General features: G+C 42.9%; 1 protein-coding gene across 1 annotated transcript in view; it reads right to left on the bottom strand.

Moving 5' to 3' along the window:
* The window catches only part of LOC143006736 (receptor-type tyrosine-protein phosphatase mu-like), a 94,717-nt gene that overhangs the window by 46,530 nt on the left and 28,044 nt on the right, over window positions 1-20,143 (bottom strand). Inside the window, 7 exon segments of the mRNA XM_076157991.1 lie at window positions 8,119-8,299; window positions 8,424-8,536; window positions 10,155-10,329; window positions 10,539-10,654; window positions 11,426-11,504; window positions 12,684-12,793; window positions 13,240-13,407. Coding sequence (XP_076014106.1) covers window positions 8,119-8,299; window positions 8,424-8,536; window positions 10,155-10,329; window positions 10,539-10,654; window positions 11,426-11,504; window positions 12,684-12,793; window positions 13,240-13,407 — 942 coding nt within the window.

Consider the following 20,143-nt stretch of genomic DNA (forward strand, 5'->3'; position numbering starts at 1 on the left):
AGTCCAGTTGACTGAGTATCAACTTGAACAACACCAATAGGTCAAAATGCTACAAACAAGAACCAAGTAAAACAAGAAGAACCAAGGATAGATAAGAACCATTGACTTGGGGATATGGAATAAACAATTAAACCAGAGTGCAACATTTTCAAAATCTGTAGATGATATCCTGATCTTCTCCATGAACATGGAGGAACACATCCAGAATGTTCTCCAAAGATTACTGGAAAAGAACTGGAAATTACTGTCAAAGCTAAGAAATGTGAATTCCATGTCGACTTTATGGGGTTTTTGGGATACATCATTGAGATTCGGAAGGTGAAGACGGATCTTGGAAGATTTCAGGCAGAGTACCTGCCAGCAATCTCTGGGTTTTGCCAACTTTTACAGAAGGGTCATTGGGGACAGTTTGCATGCATTCCCTACTCGACACCCTTCTTTGACCCTCACCGGGCTAAAGAGATGCTTTACATCAGCACCTGTCGTCATCCATTTGACCCTTCAAGCCAGTTTGTCATGGAGGTCAATGCTTCCAATACAGGGGTTGGAGATCGTGCTTTCTCAGCACTCAGCTTCTGACCAGAAACTCCACTATTGTTCATTCTTCTCCAACCGATTGAGCCCTCTGTGGGAAACTATGATGTTGGAAACAGGGAACTGCTCACAGTCAAGCTTGCTTTAGAGGAATGGAGAGACAGACTGGAGGGAGCAGAACACTTTTGGATGGACCGCAAGAACCTGTCTTAAATCCAGACCGTCAAACAACTAAATTCCAGTCAAGCCATTTGGCCGCAGTTCTTCGTAAGATTGAGTTTAACTCTATCTTACCGACCGGGCTCCAGAAATATCAAGCCTGAAGCCCTCTCCCAACAGTTTGTCCCTGACAATCCAGCAGAGCCTGACACCATCCTTCCCTTGTCGAGCATGGTGGCTGCAGTGACTTGGGGAATTGAATTTTTTGTCAAGGAAGCCCAACAAACCCAGGTAACGGCCCCAATAACTGTCTGATTCTGTCCACTCACAGGTCCTTAAATGCCTCGCGGTTTGCAGGTCTGATATCAGCAGTACCTTGTCTGTTCTTAAACAGCATTTCTGACACCTGTGCCTTCATGCCCGCTTTCACTGTGTGTGCTTGCAGCAAGTCTGCTCACCAGCCACCCAGTGATTGTGGCTTATTCACCTCAACTGCTTTACTAATTGTAACGGTGTATGAGCTCAGTCTCCTTTTCCTCCTTAAATCGACCACCATCTCCCTGGTCTTGTTGACATTCAGGAGCACATGCACCACTGCGCAAAATTACCCACCAGTCCCCTCTGCTCTGGCTCCTGCCCATCCTTATTATACCCACCACCGTAAAGCTACCAGAGAACTTCTGCAGGTTGCAAAAGTCAGAGCTGTACTGAAAGTGTACAGAGCGAACAGGAACTGAGACAGGTCCCCTGTGGTGCTTCCGTGTTACTAACCACCACATCAGACAGAGAGCCACCCAGCCACACAAACTGGGGCCTGTCCGACAGGTAGTAATTCAAGAGACCACGGATGCATTCAGCAGCTTCTCACTCAGAAGAAGTGGTTGCATAGTATTGAAGGCACTGGGAAAATAAAAAAAACATGATTCTCACAGTACAATCCAGGTGAAAGTGAACATGCTGCAGAAGGTAGATGACAGCATTGTCCATGACCACATGAGGTTGGTAGGAAACTGTAGAGGGTTCAGAGAAGATTTCACCTGTGGTCCAATGTGACCCAAGACCAGTCTCTCCAGTACCATCTATTTTCAAAATAAAAACCTTGCTCATCCATTCATGATAAATTGTTGATTCTCCTTCCAGAACAAAAGTGACTTAGTCATGTGACCTTATATAACTGTGTATGTTAAATCTATTTTGGAAATGTATTTTCCTTTAAGGGTGAACCATGATGTAGCACCAGTAAGGACAAAATTCGCATGGCATACACCAAAGCACTAAAGTCACACAAAAAAACTCTGACTTCTCACATTAATCTCTGAATTCTGACAAAAAGCACATACACAGACACAGACACACACTCAGGAGTGAGATGGGGGTGTTGTTGAATCAGTGGTAGAAAATTAAATAGGTTGAAATTTCCTCTGCTGTCCTTTCAATGAAAACAAAAGGCAACACCAGCTACGTGTGCGTGCGTGCGTGTGTGTCTGTGTGTGTGTGTGTGTGTGTAAGCAGCGGGGCGAATCGGAGAATCGTGTTGGAAATCTGTTCCAATCAGTCAGAGTCATGTTCACTGAAAAGGTCAGAACGGGAGCGAGACAGAGAGAGAGAGAGAGTAAGAGCGACAGAGGGAGAAAGAGAGGGGGGGGTGAGAGAGACAGAGAGAGAGAGAGAGAGAGAGAGAGAGAGAGAGAGAGGGAGAGAGAGAGAGAAAGAGACACCAAAAGAAAAGAGAGACATGGAGAGAGGGAGAAAGAGAGGGGAGGGAAGAGAAGCAAAGAGGAAGAGAAAGATAGAAAAAAGACAGACAGGGACAGAGAGAGAGGGGGGAGGGAGAGAGAAAGAGAGGAAGAGAAAGATAGACAAGGGACAGACGGGGACAGAGAAAGAGAGAGAGAAGGAGAGAGAGAGAGAGAAAGAGACAGAGACACAAAGAGAGGTGCAATTGTTTTGCTGTCACAGGGAAGCGTTCCATGAAGTTTCCAGCTGTTTTTGGGGACAGCGTGTGGAGCGGATTCTCGCTGTGTTTTACTGCAGTTTACCAGTAGACACAATTTGGATAAATCCAGATCGTGAACAAGATCTCTACTGATCTTTTTCCACAGTTACCCCATCCAGCTGTGAGGTCACTGGAGGTATGCAGCTTCAGATCCTGTCAAATAACTCATCACATTTAAAATACATCCATCTATCACGACCCACTTATCCAGAGGGAGGCAGCCCAGATGTGTCTCTCCTCAGCCGCATCCTTGAGCTGTTCCTGGCGGATCGCAAGGCGTTCCCTGTCCCTATAGGTCCAGACATCCTACAGAGAGGACTCATTTAAGATGACTGTATCCATGATCTCAGTCTTTTGGTTGCTAAGTGAGCTCATGATCAGTAAGATTGGAATGCTGATGCACCAAATGTTGCTCCAAACAACTCCACAAACATCTTTTAGTGTGCGGGGGCTGCTTGACCACTCATGAACTCAGCCCACTGTGAGTGTCTGAGCTCCATCAAGAGCTGTCAAAGTCACACCATCACATTCCGTTGATCAGGTGTCATAGAGACAGTAATGAAGCTTTCTCCAACTGTGACCAGTGACTGGTCATTGGCACAGGCTGCATCTGTATCTCATGTCAGTTTTTCAGGGATGTGATTGGACCACCAGCTACCAACCAGCTTGCCTATTTTTCAATTCACAACTTTATACTGCGCATAACAATGGAAACCCTACGATAGACTGTGCAGAGGCAGAGTGAGAGGAAGTGAAACAGTTGTGTTGAATGTTTGAAGGTGACTTTTAGTATGGAGGAGCAGAGATTTAGATTCTCATTTTCAGGAGATCAACAGATTTAATATGAGAGAGAAAGCGACAGACACACAGACAGTGAAAGGGAGAAAAACAGACAGACAGAGAAAAAGAGAGACAGACAGACAGAGAGGGAAGAGCAAAGATTGAGTGGAATAAAATGATAAAAAATAGAGTGAGGAGACAGAAATGAAAGCATAAAAATAAAAGAAGAAGATGGAAATGCGCAGGCACACACACACACACACTGTTGGAGCGGAACGGGAAAATCGGAGGTGAAAAGATAAAAGAGAAACGTGAAATATTCATCCAATATTTTCTAAAAGCCTTCTGAGAAAATAACACAGTAACAAACAGAACACAGACTTTAATGGATGTTAACACACAGAGAGAAAAAATGTGTCTGTGTGTGTGAGTATGTGTGTGTCTTTTAGTGTAACATTCTGTATGTAACTGCAGGCAGTGAAATACGAATCCTCATCACTCGTGCATATTATTTAATATCCTTAAAAATCATCAGAATTCAACAGCAAACTGCTGGTTAACCTCAGGAAACAAACATGAGCATTAAGATATTACTCAATTTAAAGCGGTGCTGCCATAAGCTCCACCCTCATGTCTAAGTCTCCATCCTGTCTAACGCTCAGACTTTGTCTCATTTCATGGGATACATTCCTTAAAGGATGCAGTCATTGTACCCATAGGCAAGCTGCAACCTGCAGAGGGGAAATAGCTCTGTGTATTGCTTGGCTTTTTACACAAGACTCCCAACAATGAAAATCAGTACTATATGATGACCATAGTGTTATTAGCCATAACAAATATTCATTAATCTAAATATGACTATCATGAACCCGCACCTTCTTTTCAGAGTTTTGGTCATTGCCATGACAAAGCCATGACAACCGCAGCGGTCTTAAAATGAGACCTTCAGAAGAAGAGTCCCATTCAATGTTATTATCATTAAATCAAAATCTGAAATGAAAACGTAAAAAGCTTCTCCTGCATGAACATATTCACATAATTTAAATAACAGATCAAAATTAAATGAGATAGAATAACCAATGGCTGAACTATAAATGTTATGTCTAGTTTTGAATCTACAAACTGTCCAGGCTAATCAATATCAAGCCACAGGCAAAACCATAAAAACTGCTGGTGCAGGCAGTTGAGGTTTCAGATTTGACTGATTTTCAAGGAGAATTTCTACTTCCACTCAAAAAAAACTTCTGATTTCTCTGCTATAAAACCAGGTCCTATTGTCAAATCATGTCCATGTCCGTTTGTGAAGCTCATACTCATGCTTGAAATCAACCGCACTGACGTAGCTCATATTTCACATTTACAAGCACTTCTTCTCATGCTGAGTGAGAACAAGTCGGGAATTCAACACAGGGACAGTATTTTATTTCTTTCTCAAATTTTATCTCAAATTCTCTTTTTATCTGTCCTCCCGAAATTCTCTATCTTTTTTAAAGCTACGACTAAAAGGAATCACCTACCCCTAACCCTAACCCTAACACAAACACAAAATGGAGGTTACTAAAAATAAAAGACAACTTAGAAATGGTCAAATCTCAGAAAGCTAAACTGAAACAAGTTGAAATTGTAAGGGAATAATAATAAATAATATGACAATAAAATCTAATACTGGGAAACCGAATGTAAATGACCTTGTTCTTGTGAAATGTGGCACAATGAAATGAGCTCCTGTCTGTCCCTTTGTTCTGTCTAACACTCTGTCCTGTCTAACCCTCAGCCAAACAAACTCCTTGTACGTTTGCCACCATGCTGTGTCACCCCTCACTGAGCCTTAAGTCCTAAAGCTTGTATAATGGACAGAATAATTTATTATTTAACACACACACACACACACACACACACACACACACACACACACAAACACACACACACACACACGCACACGAACACGCACACGCACGAGCACGGAGCCACACAAACTCAGAAAGACAAACAGAGAATGATTCATAATTTATCATCAGTAAAATGAATAAATAACAACAAGTTGAAGAGAGCGATGAGAGTTAAAAGTACACCACATATTGCTGTGTGTGTGTAAACCCGATGGTTGATTAAACAGCAGACAGACAGGCAGTAGCACACATTTCTTTCTTTCACAGTGTTTGTTTCAAATCACCTGACAATCAACGGTGGCATTCAGCAGTGGGTTGTTTTCTAATAATGACGGCTAAACTTGTTAACAGACATAATGTCATAGTAACTCCCCTAGACAGTCGGCAGACAATCACATCTATGAAGGGGATTGTTAACATCTTGGGGCTTCTTGGTGTAACTCCAATAAACAGCCACACTACAACAATCATCTCACAATGTTGTACATGCCTCTAACAAACACGTGCTGTATATAATGGTACGTTATTATCGATTTTGTCCACTTTTGCCATGCCAGGTAGATGACCGTTCAATAACTGCTTGCAGCAACATTCCACTGAAATTGACCAATATTCACCCCCTTCTCCATTTTTACACCGGGCAGCAGACATTTCAGTGCCTGCAGCTGGAGGAGGGGCATCAGAGTGTCACAGAGCTTGCATGGCCACACACACTTAAGCCGCGTCTTCGGTGCCTGCAGATCTGCAATGAGCCGTGTTCACCGGTACACAGTAACAGACCAAGATCCATTAGCTCCTTGAGCCCTTTTCTGCCATATGCTAGTGATGACTTTCCATAGTGCATCATGGAAAATGTTGTTGACCATAGGTATGAAGCTGTGATTCATAGTTAATTTCCCTGGGTACACTGCGTCACCTGACCAAGGTCGCATAACCAACCATGACCAACTGGGCACAAAAGTGAGTTCTGTTAGCTCCAGCAAGCTGAGGTTGTCCCTGGCATTAGCACACCAAACCAGCGGCCGTGAGACAGCCATGTTTGCAACCCATCACAATGTTAACAATAAGGTGAATGGCCAGAGCAATCCTCACACAAATAAATGCCTGATTTTTGTACTTGGACGAACATAAAAACAAAAAGTCTGAATCAAACAATGCAGTAAAGCCGAAGAGGATAACAGACATGTACCATCAATCTCACAGGTGAAACTATGGACTGTATGCTGTGATATATGGCAACACAGAACTTCTTCAACAACCACTTTTAGTTTGCCTGAGGCCAGCAGGGGGCTGCAGCAGCATGGGCAGAGGTGGTGAGACAGGCAGGCAGACAGACAGACAGACAGACAGACAGGTATGCAGGGGGGGTCAGCTGCAATACGTGTTTATAGGAACATACCATAGACAGGTCACAACTCTGCACTTCACACTCATCTGTATGTGTGTTTGCGTGTGTGTGTGTGCATGTGTCAAGTTTCAACACGTCCCCCTCTCAGGCCTGCTCCTACACGACTCTCTCTCACTCACTCACTCACACACACACACACTCACACTCACACACACACACACACACACACACACACACACACACACACACACACGCACACACACACAAAGCTATTTTCTCTTTGAATCTCTGTGTCTCTCCATCATGTTCTCTCTTCTTAAATCTGTCATCTCCTCTTACTCATTTAATCTCTCTCCTTCTCTCTTTCTCTGTCTCACTCTTTCTCTATCTGTCTCGATTTATGCACCTGTGTACATTTAGTAGAATTTACACACGTATATTAGCACCCAGAGGGGTAACACACACATACACACACACACACACACACACTCTTGAAGTAAACAAGGTAGCATGTTCCACTGATGCAGTCAGTAGCCATTAAATGCTAATGAGTGCAGTGCTAACGAAGCCTAGCCTACTTTGCTACTTTAACAACCTCACAATTAACCATTAGCCACCTGATGAGCACAGCGCTACTGCAGTCTAGCTGGGCATGCTATGCTAATGACTTCACCATTTACCACCCAATGAGCTCAGTGTGAATGTAGCCTAGCAGCTAGCAGTGAGCTCGTATCCGTGGGGCTTTGGGGAAGAACTCCAACTAAGAGCTTAAGGCGCATCGACAGAAAACTGATATTGAAAGGACAAAGACTGAAAGCCTCAAACAGATTTCAGTCGACAATTAAAAACCTTGAATGAATTATAAAACAACAAACTAAGACCTAAGACTCGTGTTATAATGACAAACAAAGACAGCTGGTTTTTAATTGACTAACAAAGACCTAAATACCTACCTAAAACAGTTTCTCAAATGACTAACTGAGACCTAAAAGAGATTCTGAAACAAACTTAGGCTAAATAATTGTTCCCTTTGTCCTTCATCAAATCGGTGGTCTTGTTTCCATGCAACAATTTCCATGCAAAATAGTTGATTGAAGTTTGTACATCTGCTTAAGGTGGATAAGTTTTTGCTCAACAAAACTAAATGCAGTAAAACTCTGATACACACATATGCTGGATAAAGTTTTGTAGTTTGACATCCCAGCTGTTGGATGTCGGATACTGCAACAAGACAACAAACAGGCATCAGTCTACCGAGGACTAAATCATAACTTTCTGTGTATCATGTTTTTGGGCTCCAATGTTGTGTGTTCCGTGATGTTGCCAGATATTGTTAGAGCAGCACAGACATGACAGAAACATAGCTAGAATCATCCTCCATCTGTTCTGACCGGTGGTAGACGCACGCTTACCGGCACATTTGGTCCTGGCCTTGAGAGGTGGTCCGGGGTTTCCTGTGCCACCTTCCAGAGGCCTGGTGAGCAGAACGCTGATCTCGTACTCGGTGTCTGGGTCCAAGTGGCCTATTTTGTGGGTGGGCTTATCGACAGGCGTGGTGTCAATCAACATCCCTGACATTGTCCGGTATTCCACCTATAAAACAAATGTTTTTTTCTTAAATATGCCTCAGAAAAACACTCCTCAAGTTCCCTTAAGTACCGGAAAGAAATGTACTGTCTTATCATTAATAAAGAGAATAAAGAGTATCAATCGTCACCTCTCTGTCGATGATGGGTCCGTCTCCGTTGATTGAGTTGGCGTTGAGTTGGATCCACAAGTAGGTGGCGCCCACTGCTGTCAGCTGAGGCGGAGCAATAGGTACAGGAGGCTCTGAGGGACAAACAGGAAGAGTCACCAACAAGTCACACTCAAACACACACACGCACACACACATTCCTCAGGGTTTTTACTGATCTCTCTTAATGGGTGGGGGGAATTAAGTAGTTAATTAATATTCGTGACCTTCGGCAAATCACAACAGACCTGGATTCCATTACCCTGAATCCCCAGTGGTGCTGCTCTACTTCCTCCTGACCCACTTCATCCCTTCATCCTCTCTTTCTCTTTCTCTGTGTATGTGCAAGCTGTAGGTGAATTTGTTTACATCAAGTCTCATATGAAATTACTGAATTATCACAAAGGAAATTTATTAATTGTCATACTTTATATTTCATTAATTCAGTCGATGTTGAGTGTTTTTGTTCCAGTTAAGTATCTCTCTCTCTCTCTCTCCTTTTCTCTCTCACTAGCAAACAGGTTGAGTGACAGTTCAATCAGAGGCTTAACCACCAGGGATTGTGGTGGGATATATGTTGGGTCAGGTGACCTACCAAAACCTCTTCACCTGTCAGTGCAGACAAGAAAGAGAGAGAGGGAGAGAGACAGCATATGTGTGTGTGTGTGTGTGTGTGTGTGTGTGTGTGTGTGTGTGTGTGTGTGTGTGTGTGTGTGTGTGTGTGTGTGTGTGTGCAGGTGGATATGTTTGCAGAGACAAGGGATCACACAACTATTGACCAAACTGCTTGTGTGTGTATGTGTGAGTCTGTGTGTGTGTGTGTGTGTGCATGAGACATCTATCCAAATGCTGATGAAAGATGAGAGACAGGCAGGTGAAGAGACAGACAGATGGACAGAGAGAGATGAAGACATGTAGAGCTCTTTCTGTGATTTATGAGGATGTGGTCAGTGAGTGATTTTACATGTCAACATGTAAGAGGGCCTGATGGCACCTATAAATGGCTGTGGTAACAATGAGCAGATGAAATGAAAACAATAATTAGATCTCATGTCTTCTGTGAAATATGCAGAACTGTCCTTTAACGGTAATACATCAAAGTGCTGTTTCTGTGACAGCTGTCACCTAGCAACATTCCGCATTTAATGAGTCATCATTAACGCACTCTATATTCACATCTGTGTGTGTGTGCGCGCGTGCATGTGTGTGTGTGTGTGTGTGTGTGTGTGTAGGGTGAGCACTTTGACAGGCTGGAAACAGGAAACTGAGCTTTTATTGTGGATTGATTCATCTTCAGAAATGCAGACACTCTTTGACAAAACGCAGCTTTTAAACTGCGAACTGACTTTTTAATGAGGCAACACACACACACACACTCACACAGCGCAGTAATGAGGTGAGCAGCTTTAATAACACTTCCTCGTTTGACCAAGGAGTCATTAAAATAAAAATATGACAAACTGCAGCTTTGATCTGAGAGAGTGAGACAGGTAGAGAGGAGAGGGAGAGAGAAAAGAGAGAGAGAAGAGAGAGAGCTCTTCCTTCCTTCACTCCTCCATATTCTCCTCAAAGTTCACTCTCCTGATTTTGTTTTATTTTGCAAGTAATTAAGTAAAAACTTACTTAATATCCGCAGTACTCACACACACACACACACACACACACACACACACACACACACACACACACATTGTTTCAAGGGACAGGACTCACGTTTGACAGTCAGGTCAGCGTAGGAGGACACGCCCACTCCCCTCTCTGATTGGGCGATGCAGCGGTAACGTCCGGAGTCTCCTTTAGTTGTGTTTTCCACGTCAAAGCTTGCCACATAACGCCGAGAGTTCACCGGCTTGGTTTCCTTGACAACCGCCTGCCGCCCGCCCATCCCCTGATCACCCCGATAGATAGATAGATAGATAGATAGATAGATAGATAGATAGATAGATAGATAGATAGATAGATTCAGTAAAATGTACTACAAAACTGTACACACACACACACACACACACACACACACACACACACACACACACACACACACACACACACACACACACACACACACACACACACACACACACACACATCGGGACATACCTGCAGGTAGAGCAGCAGGTTGCTTTGAGGTTGTCCATTGACCGTACAGTGGAAGGTGGCAGTTTGTTGAGCATTCACCTCTACGCCTTTTATGTGCAGGAAGTGCGGAGTGCTCACTGGTGACACACACGGAGGGGGTCAGACATGGATGACGTCGGTACAGATAACACACACCGTTACACCCTCTAAATGTTCTTATTTAAATAAAATATAATGACAAAGTTATGGACATGCACTGATGTTATCACAGAATCACAGCTATCCTCCAAATTTGATGTAATTATTCCACAATTTACATAAAATAAGCCACAGATCTACAACAATTTGTGAACCAATGACTAGAAACCATGTAATTGAAAAGAGAAAATTAAGTGCTGATTATCTTTGTTTACTTTGTGTAATAACATTTAAACCTTGGCTCACCTGATCCCTTGAGCCAGGCAGAGAAAACTCCCCTAAAACATGATGTATGTGTGTGTGTGTGTGTGTGTGTGTGTGTGTGTGTGTGTGTGTGTATGTGTGTGTTGCTCATATAACAAAGGCCAAAAGTAAAATCTGGGTCCACAGACCGAAAAACAGAGAGACAGACAGGTAGCTCAACAATCATCAAAGTCAATGCTAATCAATTTATGGAGACTATATTTTAATGAGCTCCCCAGTCTCTGCTGTCCACACACATACACACACACACGCTGACCTTGATTCTGTGTTTGAGTCTCAACTTTTAACATTGTTAATCAATTAAGAAGCCAAACCTTGTTAACCAATTAGAAGCCTGCTCTACAAAGGGGCAGGGCTTTTCTCTTTATTTGCTCTCTCTCGCCCTCTCCCTCACTCTCTCTCTCTCTCTCTCCATTCGTCCGAGTGCGTGTGTGTGTGTTACTTACGGCACTGGTGTCCCTGCAGCGTGATATCCTTGATGGCCAGCAGTCCTCTCTGTCCAGTACTGACAGCTTCAAACACCACCTGACACACATACACAAAGAGAGAGAGAGAGAGAGAGAGAGAGAGAGAGAGAGAGAGAGAGAGAGAGAGAGAGAGAGAGAAAGAACAGAGAGAGAGAGAGAGAGAGAGATAATAAATGTAAACTGTCCTTCCTCTGTTACTCAGAGACATCTTAAATCCCTCCATTCCTTCCCTCAAATTGTATGTATCAGTAGGTTGTTTATAGGTCAAGCTGACATTGTGTTCAACTTTAATGGCTGCACCTGTGTTTGTGTGTGCGCATGAGTGTGTGTGTGTGTGTGTGTGTGTGTTTCAATGTGTGAACATTCCATACTCTTATCACTACGGAAACCGGCAGCACACACTTCCTGTTGGCGAAGAGAAACAGGATGTACCCACCTCCCCCTCTTATCTGTCTGTGGATTGAAAACTTCACAATCTGACCTGATTTTCTTTTTCTTTCTTGTGTGTTTTATTGGGGTTTTTTCTCATGACTCTCTCTCTCACTTGGGTGTGACTCTTCTTCCCTCATTTTCTGTAATGAGTCACTCTTCCTCTCTTCTGTACTTATCCTCTCTCCTCTCTCCTCCCTCCGCCTCTCCGTTGCTCTATCATAATGAATGAATCGTTGCCGTGGTGATGTCGCTAATTAGTGACTTCTGGTGTGATGATGTGCTGGCTGTAATTGCTGACTGTTCAGAATTCAAAACACCTGTGTGTGTCTGTGTGTGAGGGAGCGACTTTGATTGGCTATATTGTTTATGAATCAGCTTCACTTCTTCTCTGAAAGCAGAGATCCACTAGACAGGCAGGAACTGCAGGGAGGGCGAGCAGAGCGACAACTATATCAGCTAGACACTGTACAGAGAAAAAGACAGGCAGATACAGAGAGAGCGAGAGTGAGAGACAGAGACAGAGAGGGAGAGGGAGAGGGAGAGAGAGAGGGAAAAAAGGAAGAGGGAGAGAGAGAGAGGGAGAGAGAGAGAGAGGGAAAGAGTTCCTATGCTTCCTATGTTCTATTCTATTTTTTTGTCCACTATCTTTTTGCACAAGCTACATTCCATAATTGTAAGGTTCTGATTGAGGCAAAAAAATATGAATTTGTTATTTTTTATGATATCTGTAAATGCATGTAAATGTACTAATTGTGCATTTCAGTGTGTATATGTGAGGGTGTGTAGAGTGTGTGTAGCTTGGTACCTGGTAGTAGTTGGGCCAGAAGGTGGACACAGCTAGCTCCACCCCCTTCCAGGTGTGATAGGCGGGGCCTGAGGAGTTGAAGACAGGAACGCCCAATGGGCTGTTGTTTTCTACAGGAGACACAGAGAAGCAATGAAAGTGCTGCTTCCTGTTGTTAGCGCCACCAGGTGACTGTCGGCTGACATCACAAGCCACAGGAAGAAAAATACACAATGAGGAACAGAATTGAAAAGGCAACATGATTGTGCAGTATCTTTCTGCGTAGGCGAGATGGAGCAACTTCATGAATATTCAACACTACCACTTTGTTATTGGCTGAGCTGGGGTAGATATACACATCTATGTCTGAACTAAACCGAGGAAGTGTGTATGAAAGGCGATTGACAAATTAAATGAACCGCTTAAATTACCATACATTTAATTGTGCAGTGAGTTTGGCGCCATCTGTCTTTGTATTGATTTGTTGCAGTAGCTTTCTATGTAATACACGTATATTTGGTTATACACTGCGTTTGTCATCCTCTTTAGTATTGCGGCTTCTGTTGTTGTACTGTACCTTTAATGTATACGTTGAGTATGGCAGGTGTGGCACCCTCACGGCCGCCGGCCTGGTAAAACATGAAGTTGAGGCAGTGGGTGTCGTTTTCCTTCAGCGGTGGCAGAAGCAGCTGAGCGTGCTGACCGCCGTAACGACCAGATGTGTTGACAAACAGGAAAGAGGACCCTGCAAACAGGAAGTGACAATAACATTACTAACAAGTAATAAGTGTGTGTGCGTGTGTGTGGGGGGGGGGGAGTCAAGCCTTCACAAGATGAGTAATTTTAAAAGCTTTGAAATATTAAGCTGTTAAAAAGCGGTGTGTGTGTATGTGTGTGTGTGAGAGTCTCCGTGTAGTGAATCATTAGTGTGTGTTAATGTCCCCATATCATGACTACAGATGTCAATCATTTTAGCTCTGCTTTATGTTTTTGTGTTTCTGTCGGCCAAAAGTTTCAATGAAATTCAAATCAGTTGTCTTTTATGTGTGTGTCTGTGTGTGTGTGTCCGTGTGTAAGTGTGTGTGTGTGTATGTGTGAAAGAGGTCTGTAGCTGGAGAAGAGGGGTGGAAGGACATCGCCAAGGTGACAGCATGGGTAAAATATTACCTCAGTCAGGGAACTACGGCTGTCAATCAGAGACAGAAAGAGAGACGGACTGAGCGAGGGAGGAACAGCATGGATGTGTGTGTGAGACAGAGAGAGAGGGCAAGCGAGTAAGGCAGACAGAGAGAGAAACGAAAGGGACAGAAAGAGAGACCAAACACACAGTACACACACATGCCTAAGGAGATTGAATACAATTGCCTAATCTAGGTCTGCTACTTGGAGTGGGAAAGTGGATTTGTACATACATGACGTTTAAAACAAAATTGATGTAACGCCTTGATCGTAGTTTAATCAAAGATTTAATGTGCGTGGAAACATTCTGACTATCATCACCTCTTATTTCATTCATTACTCCATCCATGTTCTCAAGTGCCCTCAAGCAGGCCATGTAGTACTGTCAGATGTCTCCAACTTTACAAAAGAAAACTCTTGAACACTGATTATTTCTGTTTCTTGCTTGCAAACAATACCTTGTTTGCGAGCAAGGAACACACACACACACACACACACACACACACACACACACACACAAACTCTCTGCCTCTCTCTCTTGCAGACACACACACACACACACACACAAACAGTATGCAGTGTGCTTGTCTGTAAGTGTTGTGCTCCTAAACTCACAGTGCCCCTTTAATTTCACCACATTTTGTCGCTGATGCTGAAAAAGTTGTAGTGAGGCTTTTTGTGCAATTGCCGCTGATAAAACATTGTTCTGTGTGACCCTGGTATCTCTCCTTTTTGCTCAGGTTATTATGGCCGTGATGAGCAACACACTCAGCTCCTGCAAAAACTCACAGCAATTCATTTAATCCTTCTCTTATAATTGGAGAGCGCGTGTCTTTTTGTTTGTTGTGGAGTTGCAATGAGCACCATTTCTCCAATTGCCTCCAAACTTGCCAAAAACATTAGTTCAGGGGTCCAGCATTAGCATAGGCTGCTTTTCATTTCATTTACATAAATACTCGATTAGCTCTTTCATTTTTTATTTACATTACTAATTCATGGAAGCCAGATGTACTTTTCAACACACATTTCATCCACAACTAATTTGAGAAAACACTACTTTGAGAACATCTCTAAAGCAAAAAACAAGGCTCATTCCTTTCCAAAGATAAAGTATTTTCATCCGGCTGAAGAAGAAGCGGCAAGCCACAATCCAAAAGGGCCAAAGAGGCTCGAGCAAAGGAATCTCCGCAAACTCGGATAACAATTACCTACAATTGAGGCTAATACAGAGGCCACAGGTCAATATTCATGTTTCCTATGAACCCTTTAACGCATTTCCTATTAACAATATTAACTCTTTCATCTAGGGTCTGTAGTGGACAGATACTGTACATATCTGCAACAGAATAATTCTTTGAAAATAAAGGTTCACATGTCATTAGTAGTAATTCCAAAGAAAGAACAACACCCTGCTATATTTCTAACACAGGATTAAGCTATTATTATATTCCAAAACCATTTTTTTGTTCCATCTAGATCTACTTTGAGAACGATACGATGCAAAGCCCAACAGATTGAATTGAGGTAACAAATCTCCACGTTAGGATTAGCAAACATAATCATCAATTTCCGAACCATCTTATTCAAATGTGACCATTGCCTTGAATGAAGTACATGACTAATTTCACCTCCGCTTCATCCAACACTAACAAGATAAATAAACAGAATTTGCATACCACGCACACCCCTTATCCAAACACGGCCTAACATAAATGAGGATTTAACTTCAAACAACCAACAACTATCTGACCTTTCAGGTTGCAGCTGTGAGCTGAGACACAACAGGGACTGAGGAAGACCTCAAGAGTCACTGCTGCAGTCGCTCCCAGGCCATGTATTTATGTTTACAATATTTATGTTTCATACACTGGAATTGCCTGAGGCCACATGTAAGTGTTCATTCTTTCCCATGAGTCTCCACTATAATCATATAGTACTATTTTATTTGTTTCATATTTCATATATCAAATTTTATATATAATCATATTTCTGAAGCCCCATTATCAGAGTAATAACTGTTAATACATGGACAAAACCCTTAAAGGGCACTAGTATCATCTTAAACACAGTGACAAAGACAAAGGGAGAGAGTGTGAGAGACAAAGGAGGGAGAGACAGATATGAAGAAGAAGACAGTGACAGGGGAATCCAGGGGAAATGCATGTGACTTGGCATCCATGCTCTCTCAGTCTATAAATGAGCAGTCGACGGTGTGTGTGTGTACCTGTGTCCCTTATGAGAGACCCTGAAAACCACATTATGCTACAGTACTGGAGAAAACTGTGTGTTCTAGTGTGTTTCTCATAATCATCATAATCAGAAAAAATTCCTATATTTGCCTTATATCAATAAAAAATGTTCTAATCCTGATTAAAATTATAAAAATTACTTATTTATTATCATCTTCTGTCATCATCCCAGAGGTTTTAGTCTTGTTTTTGCAGAATGTGACAGGGTCAGAATGAAACGGTGGATTTGATTGGCTATTGAAATTGTTTTTATAATTGTTTCAGACCTGCTATGACATCAGCCAGCTGGTATCGGTTTTTCCAGCCCCTGTTTTGAATAACCAGCATCCAGAACACACCACTGCTGCTGCTGAGGACCCTCTGAGCAACACCCGGCTGAGCTGACTTCCTCTGACTATATGTTAGGATATGACTCTGTCTGTCTCCTTCCTAGTTTTTTATTCAACCTCCCCTTTTGTTTCCTGTCTGTGTGTGTGTGTGTGTGTGTGTGTGTGTGTGTGTGTGTGTGTGTGTGTGTGTGTGTGTGTGTGTGTATCTCCGCCTGGCTGGGGGCGTGGCCACCTGCTTCCCGTTTCCTGCCAGTTACCGACACACCTGTGATTCATCAGCTCCAATCCATCAACCACCAGCTCCAGTATTTAAACACCGGTTCGCCCCTCCCGGTCTTTGCCAGGTCGTTCCATCACCCTCAGTGGTATTTTGTGTGCTGGCTGAATCTTTACCTTCTCTTGATTGCTCCTGTGTTACTTCAGTACTTTATTCTCCGTGTTAACTATTCTTCAGACTCACTGCTTGCTCAGCCATCTGCCCTGCTAAGCCCCTTGTTCATCTCATTCCCACCACGTCTCTGTGTTCCTCACTATGGCATGTCTGAATACATCAATTTCTATTCTTTAAACGTTAATTTGATCCACATTACAGTGTATGCATGATGTTTGAAAATCAAAATGTATTTATTGCCTTAATCGGTGTATAATTGAAAATGTAATGTGCATGCATACATTGTGATTGTGTCATTGTGACCCATTTAGTTGAAAACAAATGCATTGGTTTTGTGAGCAAGTTGCCGTGGAGAGTCGCCCCCCCACCACTGGCAACTGCAGTGATGAGCAGTGACGGTGCTACCACTTCTACCTCCACACCCCTCTATACTCTCTGTCATCTCCTCATGACAAACCAAAGGAGTGTTTCCACCAGTAACTGTATCGACCTTCGCCAGCACGCGCACACACGCACCCACACACCCCCACACACACGCACACTTAGAAAAGGCAAACAGCAATTTCGGAATCTAATTCCCTCTTGAGAGCTCAATTTAATCTTAGAGGACAGGAGAGGAAATTTTTGTTTTATTTCAATTTCCAGGCTACAAGTATGTGAGCAGACCCTCTCCTGTTTGTGTGTGTTTGTGTGTTTGCAGGCGCGTGTGTGTGTGCACGCGTGTGTGTCAGCAGATCAATGGTCCTTGAGGAGAATCGATTGGAAAAACAAGAGTTTTAATCATCAGAGAGAAAGAAGAGGAAGAAAGTGATAAATGAGGGGAAAACAAGGATGAGGAGAGGACGAGCGAGGGAGGACAATACAGACTGATGAAGCCACAGAGAGATAAATGACAGAGCGTGGAAAATACATACTGATGAAGGGATGAGCTTTTCCTCTTTCTATCAGAGCAGGTGTGATGTTTTCTTTCTAAGATCACACTGGTGAACATTTAATTACCAAAAACACTGTGAAAACTAAAACTGATACCAAACTCACCAATTTCAGACTTTTGAGTTGGACTTAAAAGGGAATATTAGCATATTTTGTTTTCAGGTCTAAAGTGCGATTGCCTCGTGGATGTAGGAGGCTCCACATGGGGCGGCACACTGCTTTGCGGGGTTTAGGCCCATTTTAATCAGGTTGATTACTGCTAATAAACATTGAAAAATGATATTCACCTACAAAAGCAAAAAAAATAAATGTATGAGGGTGAAACAGAAAATAAAGCGGATAAATCCACCTCTCTCCCTCAGACAGAACAGACACAGCGTCAGAAAATAGACTTTGTATGCTTGAACCTAGCCCAGCTACACATAAATAAAATACTAGCTTCAGTGGTTCGGTGTTCTTGTAGTCGGTCTTAACTTAACTACTTGTGCTCAGATAGAGCTGATCCTAGCGTGGTGTGTGTATGTGTGTGTGTGTGGTCAGACAGAGCTGACCGTAGCGGTGTGTGGTGTGTGTGTGTGTGTGTGTGTGTGTGTGTGTATATATGGGTGCAGGCGCATTCACCGAGTGCTTTCCCTCACAGCCCAAACTCCCTTTTTCCTGTTATGCTTTCTCTTGTTGTTTTGTTTTATTTTCCTTAAGTTTCAGCTTATGTGCCATGTAAAAACACCTTTTCTTAAATGTGCTTTCTCTCGTTCCTTTGGCTTAGATGCTAGGCAAAAAAAAACGCTTAGGCACGTCGCCTAAGCCCTACTATGGAAGGGAAAACCCTGTATTAGCACACACACAACATACACATCTGTGGTTATTGTTGTTCTTTGTACTCAAAAATTCTATCGTTGCCAAGGAAACAGCTACACACACACATTTCCTAGCATTGTGTTGACTGATGTGGTGTGCGGTGTTGTACGTGTGCGAGTGACAACAAAGAGAGATAAGGTTTTCTCTCCCTTATACCTGCTTTAGGGAGATCCATGGAAGAAGTCAGAAGGATGACAGAAAAGATTAAATAAGAGAAGAGCAAAACTGAGGAACGAAGAGAATAAAGAAACAAAAACACGATGAAAAGAAAAGTGAAGAAATGGAAGAGAAATAGAAAGTGGGTAAGAACAGGGAGAGAGGTAGAGCGAGAGATCGAGTCAAACACAAACTGGCAATTTCAAGACATTTATGGAGAGCACACACACACACACACACACACACACACACACACAGGCACACACAGGCACGCACACATCTACACAAGGCTTCGTCCGTGTCTTGGCAACTCTCTCACTCGTTAACCTCCCGCCCCCCACCCCCACCTGTCAGCCAATCACAGATGACCCCTAACATTTCTAAACCAATCACACCAGACGCAGCTCTCGCACACACACACACGCGCGCACATGCACACACACAGGGAGTAATTCTATTACCAGAATACTGAGACGTGAGGAGAGACAGCTGCAGCATATTGAGAAGATTTACAGTTAGAACACACACACATCAGTTGTGTATGTGTGTGTGTGTGTCTCCAGCAGTGAGGCTGAATGAGGTTTCTGAGTCTGACATAATTCTGCTGCTAAAAAGATGGAAACCTTCCACAGTTCAGTACTGTCCACCTTCAACCGTCCAAGATACAATAATCTTTACCTTGAACTATCTAATGTCCAATACTGTCCACCTTAAACATTCAGCAGTCCAATACTGTCCACCTTAAACATTCAGCAGTCCAATACTGTCCACCTTAAACCTTCCACAGTCCAATACTGTCCATTTTAAACCTTCCACAGTCCAATACTGTCCACCTTAAACCTTCCACAGCCCAATACTGTCCACCTTAAACATTCTACAGTCCAATACTGTCCATCTTAAACCATTCACAGTACAATCCTGTACACATTTAACTGTCCAGAGTCCAAAACTGTCCTCTTTAAATCATCAACAGTCCAATATTGTCCACCTTAGACTATCCACACTCAAATACTGTTTACCTTAAATCATCCACAGTCCAATACTGTCCATCTTAAACCATCCACAGTCCGATACATTTTACCTTAAACCATGCACAGTGCAATGCTATCCACCTTTGACTATCTACTGTTTACCTTAAACCCTTCACAGTCCAATACTATTCACCTCAAACCATCTATAGTGCAATACTGTCCACCTTCCACCTTCTACAGTCCTATTTTGTCCACTCCTATGTTGAAATGCCTCTGTCCCGCTATCTTTCTTCCCTATCCCGGATAAGTACTGTACATTGTCGTCCTTAAAGATTGTCCTTTGTCTTTCAAGTGTGGGTGAACTGCTAAGTATTGTCCTGAAGAGTTGGTCCTTCTGTCTTGAGTCTGTGTGTTC

Source organism: Genypterus blacodes, unplaced genomic scaffold, assembly GCF_046128005.1.
Source record: "Genypterus blacodes isolate CSIRO-AG114 ecotype Tasmania unplaced genomic scaffold, CSIRO-AGI_Gbla_v1 ptg000076l_1, whole genome shotgun sequence".
Classification (NCBI taxonomy): domain Eukaryota; kingdom Metazoa; phylum Chordata; class Actinopteri; order Ophidiiformes; family Ophidiidae; genus Genypterus; species Genypterus blacodes.